Source organism: Lithobates pipiens, unplaced genomic scaffold (genome assembly GCF_037356315.1).
Source record: "Lithobates pipiens isolate NorthernLeopardFrog02 unplaced genomic scaffold, aLitPip1_a1.2 Scaffold_19, whole genome shotgun sequence".
Taxonomy (NCBI): Eukaryota; Metazoa; Chordata; class Amphibia; order Anura; family Ranidae; genus Lithobates; species Lithobates pipiens.
The window spans coordinates 107972755-107982868 of record NW_027507764.1 but is presented as its reverse complement, the minus strand read 5'-3'; the positions used below and the strand labels follow the sequence as shown (position 1 = coordinate 107982868).

The following is a 10114-nucleotide window of genomic DNA, read 5'->3' as shown; positions in this document are numbered from 1 at the left end:
CAGATTTTGGTCGGAACATCCCTTTTGTTGCACAAATACTTGCTGCGCTATACGTTCCAAACCCTTTGTGATCTGATGGGTAGCGGTAATTTGATGGAACACTCATGCGGACATCTTACTACACCCAGCTATGTCTTGGATTTGAAAGCCTAAAGGTTTAGTGCTGAGCAGTGTGGGCTGTACCAACATGGCCTCCACCACCTTCCTACAGCTAGCGTCCAGCTTCTTTCAAAATGTAAGATCCAAACCGAATCAATTATGTCAATATACTATCTTTACGCTCACTTTATTGCAAAAATTACTGTAAAATTCATGACGTAGATAGGGGTAGTAAGATGTCTGCATGGGTGTTTTATCAAATTACCAATACCCATCAGATCATGAAGTCTTTGGAAATTGGAACGCATATCGCCGTGGAACGCATGTTGGAACGAGTAACGCACGTGCAGTATTTGTTGGAACATCACCTCTGTTGCACGATCTGACGGGTAGTGGTAATCTGATAGCACACCGTCCTCGATCGCTGGTCTTTTGCCAATCTCCAACTCGCCAAAATCTCCAACCACGTCACTTTCCAACAGCAATAATTGGAGCTTTCGACGTGTTGGCTGTTTTCATAGAACATTGGCAGCGTATACACTATGGTACACCTGTTAGGGAAGAAAAAAAGTTGTCGTCACTGTGAAGGCGACCATGATGTTATTGCCAGGTGGACATATGATGACCACCCATTAGATCGTGTACCGTAGTGCATGCGCTGACAAACAGCCAACTCGTCAATCTCCAATTATTGCTGCTGGACAGTCACCGGAAGTGATGTTGTTTTGGCAGAATACCAGGGACTCTGACACCGGTGACCCGGAAGTGAGGCCATGCTTCTGGGTAAGGAACAAGGGGCGGAGAGCGGATGTGTGCTCTTCTGCCCAGCAGTGCCTGCTATTCTGGTCCCGGGCCTGTAGATGGGTAAGTAGAGCCCAGGATACATAGCAGGGGTGGAGGCTTTTTACTGGCGTGAGCCCTGCTGCTTGCCCCCAGCAGGGCTAAATGTAGAAAACTTGTACTTGCCCCGCGCACAGGACTGCATGTCCTGAGCATCCGGCGATGCAAATTGTGTGTCCCTGAGGCGTCTCCAAACTTTTCAAAGAAAAGGGCCAGTTTACTGCTCTGCAGACTTTAGGGGGCTCCGATTGTGGCCAGTGAGGGTTGAAACGGTCTCAGCACCAGTGAGAATAATAATGGTCCCAGAGTTTGTGGTCAGTAGGAGAGAGTAGTGCCCCATCATTGGTACTAGTGCAAGTAATGGTACCCTATCATCAGTATCAGTGGGAGGAATAGTGTTTCATTGTTTGAAGATAGAATATGGCCCATAGGGCCAGACAGGCTAGCAAAGGGCCGTATATCTTGCCCTCGAGCTGCAGTTTGGAGACCTCTGCCCTAAAGGGGATTGCATATTGCAGGTCTTTCTAATAGACGAGGGACATGGGGGAATCGTTTATTTACAAACAGGACTTCTTTACCATCCTCCACTAAAATCCAGGGAATGTGTATTTAGAAAAGCAGTAGTGCAGCAGCTGGCAGTTTACATTTGCAGTTGCCTTTGTGGGTGTGTAGAAATAGTGGGCCAGACTGCCACAGCGGCTGGGCACATTTATATTTATATTAATAATAATAATCTTCTTTTTTAAGGTGGAAATTGTAGCTATGTTGCTATTTGTGGTTTGTGCATTTTCTGGTATGTTTGGCGTTGAGTTGTGTATTTGGAAAGGGTCAAGGACTTTTTTTTTTTTTTTCCCAACGCAAAACTTCTTTTTTTAGTTCAATGTACTCAACGGAGAAGCTGCAGAAAAGCATGTAATGTGTGTTTGCAGCAATTTGTGTTTTTTTTAATCTGCTCAACAACAACTTGGCCAAAAAGGCATAAAAAAATGCAAAAGCGCAATTTGCAGTAACGTGCGCAAAAATTAAAACTCACAGCAAAAAGCACTGCAGAAACGGATCATAAGGAAACTGCGATAGGTGTGTACTGTAGACATGGTACAGGAGATGGTCAGAGACTGCAGACATGGTACAGGAGATTAATGCAGCCTGCCAGTGCCCGAATCAGAGCGGTATTTGAATTGCCCAGGCCGCAGTAACAATGCCCCGCCTCCTGTGATCACGGCACACTGATTCAATATCCCACCATTGGATCAGTGTGCCATCTGTCGCAGGAGGCGGGACATTGTTACTGCGGCCTGTTCTATTCAGCTCCGTGACACACTGAGACCACCAGTCTGAGGGAGGAGAGGAGGATGGATGACTGGGGCGAGCCAGAATGACACCCCCCACGGCAGGCAGGGGCCCTGCCCCATTTTTGCCTCCATTATCAGCAATGTTTTCCTCTCTGCAATGTGCCGAAAACAGGTACCTGTACAGTACAGTACAGGTATCTGCACCCACTTCTAGCGTACATTCTGCAGAAGGTACGCCCCTTTCCGAAGGTCCCCCGCTGCCTGCTGGGAAACACACGGATCCCAGAGACAGCGGGGACCATCCTTATTGCGCAGCGCGACTCGTGCAGTAGGGAACCGGAAAATGAAGCCGAAAGGCTCCACTTCCTGATTCCCATACCCAAGATGGCGGCGGCAGCACCCGAGAGACGATCGAGAGATCGGCTTCGGGTGCCGACATCACGGGCGCGCTGGGCGGGTAAGTGTCATTATTTTAAAAGTCAGCAGCTGCAGTATTTGTAGCTGCTGGCTTAAAAAAAAAAAAAAAAAAAAAAAAAAAAAAAAACGGCGGACTCCCGCTTTAAATATCTTTTTATAAACTTAAAGTGGTTAAGCTACTATAATCTATTCATGCCATTCCCTCTGTTATATAACAATGTGTCTGATCTATATAAAGAAGTTGCAGATTATACCTATACAGTGTACATGTGGGTTTCTTGGTTTTGGTTTTGTTTTTGTTTTTTGCAGATGGGGAATTAACTCACTGTGATTGGATCATTCACATGTTGCGATTGTTTGTTTGTATTATGCTTGCATTTAAACTCTGGTTTTCCTGTCTTCTGAAGCTGCAGTCTGGCTTTTGAAAATCTGTCTAAACACAAGCTGCAGCTTTGAGTATCTGAAGCACCATGGACTACAAAAATAGCTGTGTGGGTGTGTTGGAACTGTAGGAATTTTCATAACATGACCTTCAACTTTCCGCATATTGCTTAGAAAGCGCACTTGATGCACAGCAATATAATTCACTCTTAGACCGGTACTTTTGATATTTCACATGCCCGGCACTTTTATTCCCACTTTTTTTACTTTTGTTTTCACTGGTTTGCAGAAAGTGAAAGTGTCTGTCATAATTACTAAAACTAACATTAATTGTGAAGGTTAAATCTTTCTTTAGAGCTTTCCTTGTTTGGTTATCTGGTTGATCAAACTTTTTTTTTTTTTTTTCCCCTTATTGATAAGAGTGCTGGAGTGGGTTACAGAAGTGCTAACGTGCACTCCTGTGTTCCCCCAGAAAGGTATAACCAAAAAACTTTCATGAGAGAAATAACTACCATTGCTGAACTTAGTGTTAGTAAACCCACAACAGTAAAATCACTTTTATATGCAGTAAAGCATGCTTGTTATACTCACAGTGGAACCTAAGGGGTTAATCCTGCACGTTGTTTGATCTTCTCTTTTCTGATACTCCCCTTCTTCCCCTGTCTCCAATCTATCTCCTGATGAGAGCCTTTGGAGTCACTCTGCACATGCTCAGTTTGTGTATTGCTATAGGTTTTTTTTGTTTTTTGGGCAGGGGATGGTGCATGTGATCGGCACTGTCCAGACAGGGTAAGGGGTCCTGCAGCCTCATAGGACAGTCAGAGTAGAATGAAAACTCCTCCTACATGCTTTAAAGAGGAAGTAAACCCTGATGGGTTTTACTTCCTCTCTTGCTCGCTGGTGAAGCCTGCAAATGAAAAGCATAATGGGCTAGTATGCATTGCATGCTAGCCCATTATGTGTCACTTGCCTGCAAAAGAATCCAGCGATGTCCCCTGTTTGGGCAGCGTCCATCTTCTGACCTTTTCCTTCCGGGCCGCAGACTCCGACTCTGATTTGCCACTTGACGTCACTCTCAAGCATGTGCACAGGAGCCGTGACTAACGGCACAGGCTAGGGAAGAAACGGCACTTAGTTTTGTTTCTTCCCCGTGCATGCGCTGTGGGAATTTTTGGCGTAAGTGAAATATCTCCTAAAATCGCACGTTTAGAAGATATTTCCACTAGAATTCCAAAAAGTGACTTTACAACCACTTTAACCAGACACTGATAGAAGTCACAAGACTGCTATATAAACCTGACGAGGAAAGGTATTTAGCAGTTTTATATTTTACAAAAAAAAAATTGCATTTCCCAGATCTGTGTACTGTGGGAGACAAATGGTGAATGCAGGGTCCTGGGTTAAGTAATACCCAAATGCTACTAAAATTCTAGTTGCTTGGATATCACGTTTTATTGTCTTTAAGTCATTGATTTGGAACAAATTTGGAAGTATTAAAGTCAGAAATAAGTCACATGACCTTTATACCTGTTCTGGGTCAGTGATTTAGAAAATACTGAAGCCAATGGTAAGCATTAGAGACCATTGCGCAACATTCACAGAACACCACCAACAATAATAGCCAAATATTGGAAGTTCTTAGCCTAATAAATTGTAGTCCTATACAGTGGAACATGCATGCTGTATGTACATACAGTGGGTACAGAAAAGAATCGCCCCCTTTTTTTTAAAATCATGTTTTTGCTTTGCAGCCTGTTCTTTGTTTTTATCCAGCTGTATTTCCTGGGTGCAACACCATGTCTATTTATTTTCTTTAATTCAAAAACCGAATGACCCCCCCCCCCCCTTTTGTGGACAGGCACAAATCTGGTAATGGATACAGAATATTTTCAAAGGCTTTATCAATGCCTAGAACCACAGTGCAGTCCATTAAGAAGTGGAAGGTTCCTGGATCAGGATGTTCCAATTTGGATGAAAGAGCCAGGAGGAAACTGGTCAGAGAGGCTACCAAGAGGCCTACAGCAACTCTGAAGCCTTTCCAGGAATTTGACGAGTGGTCATTGTGTGACAACAATATCTCAAATTCTCCACAAATGTGGCTTGTATGGGAGGGTTGCAAGAAAGCCTCCAAGAAAGGCCACATGTAGTCACGACTGAGCTTTGCCAAAACTACCCAGAAGGTTTTGGGGCCACATGGAAAAAAGTGTTATGATCAGATGAGACTAAATTGAATTGTTTGGTCTGAACACCAAATATGTCTGGCAGAAATCCAGTACAGCTTGCCATCCAAATAACACCATTCTTACAGTAAAGCATAGAGGTAGTAATATCTTGTTATGGGGCTATTTCTAAATTCTTGTGGAAAATCTGCTGTCCTCTGCTAGAAAGTTGTCAATGGGAAGCAGGTTTACCTCCCAACATGACAATGACTCAAAATACACAGCAAAAATGACCACACAATGAGTAAAGGAGAAAAGGGTGAATGACCAAGCATGGCCTAGTCAGTCCATAGTTGCATAGGTGAGGTTGAAAAAAAGACACAAGTCCAAGTCCAACCTATGTGTGTGATTATGTCAGTATTACATTGTATATCCCTGTATGTTGCGGTCGTTCAGGTGCTTATCTAATAGATTCTTGAAACTATCTATCTATGGGCCACCCCCCCCCCCCCCCATGAGACCACCGCCTGTGGAAGGGAATTCCACATCCTTGCTGCTCTTACAGTAAACCCTCTACGTAGTTTAATGTTAAACCTCCTTTTCTTTTAATGAGTGGCCACGAGTCTTGTTAAATTCCCTTCTGCAAAAAAGTTTTATCCCTATTGTGGGGTCACCACTATGGTATTTGTATATTGAAATCATATCCCCTCTCAAGCGTCTCTTCTCCAGAGAATAAGTTCAGTGCTCACAACCTTTCCTCATAGCTAATATCCTCCAGACCCCTTATCAGCTTTTGTTGCCCTTCTTTGTACTCACTCCATTTCCAGTACATCCTTCCTGAGGACTGGTGCCCAGAACTTTACAGCCTACTCCAGGTGCGGCCAGACCAGAGTCTTGTAGAGCGGGGAAATTATAGTTTTATCTCTAGAATTAATCCCCTTTCTTAATGCATGCCAATATTTTGTTTTCTTGGGCTCAGCAATGGCTTGCAATGCCAAACTATCATCTGCTAGGACCCCCATGTCTTTTTCCATTCATATTTTTGCCACCCAAATGCATTGTTTTACATTTTTCTACATTGAACCTCATTTACCATGTAGTTTCCCACCCCATTAATTTGTTCACATCTTTTTGCAAGGTTTCCACATCCTGCAGAGATGTTATTGCCCTGCTTAGCTTAGTATCGTCCGCAAATACAGAGATTGAACTGTTTACCCCATCCTCCTGGTCGTTTATGAACAAATTAAACAGGATTGGTCCCAGCACAGAACCCTGAGGGACCCCACTACCCACCCCTGACCATTCTGAGCATTCCCCATTTATCACCTCCCTCTGAACTCCCCTTGTAGACAGTTTTCAATCCATGTACTCACCCTATGGACCTTTTTTTTTGTACAGTAAACGTTTATGGGGCACTGTGTCAAAATGCTTTTGCAAAATCCAGATACACCACATCTGTGGGCCTTCCTTTTATCTAGATGGCAGCTCACCACCCCATAGAAGGTTAATAGATTGGTTTGGCAAGAACGATTCTTCATGAATCCATGCTGACTAATTATCCCGTTCTCATTACTAAAATCTTGTATATAGTTTCTTATCCTCTCCAAGAGTTTACATACTATTGATGTTAGGCTAACTGGGTCTGTAATTCCCAGGGATGTATTTTGAGCTCTTTTTAAATATTGGTGCTACATTGGCCTTTCTCCAATCAGCTGGTACCATTAAAGTAAGTAGACTGTCAGTACAAATTAGGAACAATGGTCTGGCAATTGAGTTCCCAAAGTACCGTCGGGTGCAAGCTATCTGGTCCTGGTGATTTATTAATGTTACGTTTCCCAAGTCTAATTTTAATGCTGTCCTCTGTTAACCATGGAGATGCATCCTGTGATGTGTCATCAGGATAAACACTGCCATTTTGGTTACTGAAGCCCCCCCGATTCCCTCGTGAAGACCGAGGAGAATAATAAATTCAATACCTTCACCATCTCCCCATCCTTTGTAGCCAGATGTCCTTCCTCATTCATTATGGGGCCAATATGCGCTGTCCTCCACTCTCTCCCTTTCTCCTTTGCTTTTATATGCATTTATTAATTTTGTTTGTTCTAGACCCACTGTATATTATGTAAAGCTGGCTAGCAGTGACCTGAAAAAAAAATGACTCGCCAACTGTAGCTCTCCGTGGTGCTGAAACTATTTTCTGTGGGTTTTTTTAAACCGTTTTAGCAGAATGTTTGTTTTTAATTGAATTACTTTTTTGCTCTAGCGTGTCCCCCCCCCCCCCCCATTTGAAAAGGCTGCTAACGCCCTAAAACAGACCTCAAGTTGGACCTGCAGTATTTTTATTTATCTATTATTCCCCACACTGCAGTGTGTAGAAATACAGCTTTCTCAATGAATGACAGCTCACCGACCCATATACTGTGACAGTGCTCGGGGTGTTGGTTTTTTTTTTTTTGTAGCACTGATCACTGGATTGGTGTCACTGGTCCTCAAAGCGTCACTTGGTGTCCAATTTGTCCACCACAATGTGGCTGATCATCACCATTACAAGTAAAAAAAAAATTAATTTCAATCTATCCCAGGGTTTATAGACACAATAACTTTTGCACAAACCTTATTAGGGTTTTTTGTTTTTGTTTTTTTACCAAAAATATGTAGCAGGGTGCATATTGGCCTAAACTGATAAAGAAATTTTAGATTTTAAATTTTTTTTTTTTTTTTTTTTGGAATGTTTTATAGCCGAAAGTAAAAATCGTTTGTATTCACAATCGTCTTGTTTTCTAGCGCAAATAATTAAACCTGCAGAGGTGATCAAATGCAACCAAAAAGCTCTGTGGGGGGAAAAAAAGAACATCAATCTTATTTGGGTACAGCATCGCACGACCGCACAATTGTCAGTTAAAGTAACGCAGTGCCATATCGCAAAAAATAGCCGGATCGTTAAGGGGGTTAAACCTTCCGGGGCTGATTTGGTTGAAGTAGGCTCTGTGTATACATGAAGCCTAATGCTGCTTTTTCTGCCAGAGGTTCTGACATTTTATTTTCAGCTGCCTAGTATGCATGGACCCTTAAAGGGGGATCGGCAGTACTGATATATAAATTGTGTTCCACATTTGTGTAACGTTTGATTATCTGGCTGCTTTAACAATTTTTCTCCTTTTCATTTTGCTCAAAATGTGTATTCTGACTTCTCTGTAAACAGTTGCACCTTGCATAAACACATAGTGTACATAAAACCATGCTATCGGCCATATCTCTGCATTTACTCAGCTGAATTTCCATTGTATCTGTTAGCATTCTAAGTATGCTTGTGTGCTCTCATAGATTAGAGGCGCTTAACATTTTAAATGCCGTCCCCTTATCCCCCAAATATGGATCTCAGCGCACACAGTAATATGCAATGTTTAAAATCCCAATATTCTGCTGCATTCAATAGATTGAAATCCTGTTGAGCTGTTCATGTTACTTATTCTTGGGATTTTGAAGCAATAAGGGCTCATCAACCTCGCTTATAGAGGCAGTTGACTTTTTTTTTTTTTTTTTTCTGCCTGTAAACGCACCTCTGTTACCCTATTGTGTCCAATATGCACACAGGAATATTAGAAGAGAGATGTGTACAGATTAAACCCCACCACCAGCTTGTTCAAGAGAGGAGCTTATGAGAAGAAAAGGGGGTGGGGGGAGATTGGCGGCCTGGGGAAAAAGCATTCAAGTGAGCATTAGGCCTAACGGTATTAGTAATTCTGTGGCATTGATCAGAGGCATGACTGTGTTTATGCTTGTTGGCTTTGTATAGATCTGTACTGATCACATGCAGCAGGCCAAAGCATGACCTAAAATACTGCAGCACTGCTGTTGGACTGCATTTCTAGAAATGTTTGCTTCCTACATTGAGGCTTATAAACATCTCGACTTTCTTGTCAGGTTGACAGACTTCAGCTTTTTAAGTACCTCCATTCTTATGGACATCTGCAGAAGGAAACCTTCATATAGCCTGCAACATGAGTCACTCCCCTGATTCAGTTTGCAGCAGATGACATGCTGTTCAAATTTTGACTTTTTTGCTTGCTTTTTATTTATTTTTACCTATAATTCAATTTGTACTTTATGCAGGTTTATACTTTCCTTTTACATCATGGTGGAGTATTATGAAATACTGGGCGTCCTTAGAAATTCCTCACAAGATGACATCAAGAAAGCGTGAGTGGATATTTGTGTTGTCTGTTTTTCTGCCGTTTATAAATTGAAGAAATTGTATATTATGTGTTATGCCCCGTACACACGTTCCGATTATCGTAAGACCGATCATTCACATTTTGTTGTATACAACTAAGATTGAATACAACAGTGCAAAATGTGTGTAAGACTTTTGTCGTACGATTCTGGAAAAATCTTCCGTCGTGCGTAGCTACGTATTTTAAATGATGTCAAAAACGTGTGACCTGTGTGTCCTTCTGGTTTATTTTCATGTTTCCGAACATGCGTGGTGTTTGTCTAATGACTTTTATCGGACGCATACTGTACTGACTACACGACTGTCGTACGATGGGCTGTCATCCGACCAAAGTTTTCCTGTTTGTTCCTTCGGATTTAGTTGGACGGACTGTCGTGATCGGCTGTCGAAAGCTGCGTACTAACGATCAAATTATCGAACGATCTGTCCGAAAGCGACTTTTGTGGTCCGATAATCGGAACGTGTGTACGGGGCATTAGGGTTGCACCGATACCACTTTTTTAAGACCGAGTACAAGTACTGGTACTGTTTCTCTTCGCCATTACTAGTAATAATAAAAATGCTTTAAATCTTTCCCATAATTTTGTAGACACTAACTTTTGCGCAAACCAATCCATATACATTACGATATTTTTTTGAAAAAAAGTAGAATATATATATATATATATTTTTTTTTAAATTGTCACTTTTCC

General features: G+C 42.2%; 1 protein-coding gene across 2 annotated transcripts in view; it reads left to right on the top strand.

Moving 5' to 3' along the window:
- The first annotated feature begins 9250 nt into the window (after nucleotides 1-9250).
- Nucleotides 9251-10114, top strand: part of DNAJB6 (DnaJ heat shock protein family (Hsp40) member B6) — a 108467-nt gene continuing 107603 nt past the window's right edge. For both annotated transcript variants that reach the window (XM_077491143.1, XM_077491144.1), the window contains exon 1: nucleotides 9251-9388. In XM_077491143.1, the coding sequence (XP_077347269.1) occupies nucleotides 9324-9388 (65 nt within the window). In that variant the 5' untranslated portion in view covers nucleotides 9251-9323. The remainder of the gene's footprint in view (nucleotides 9389-10114) is intronic.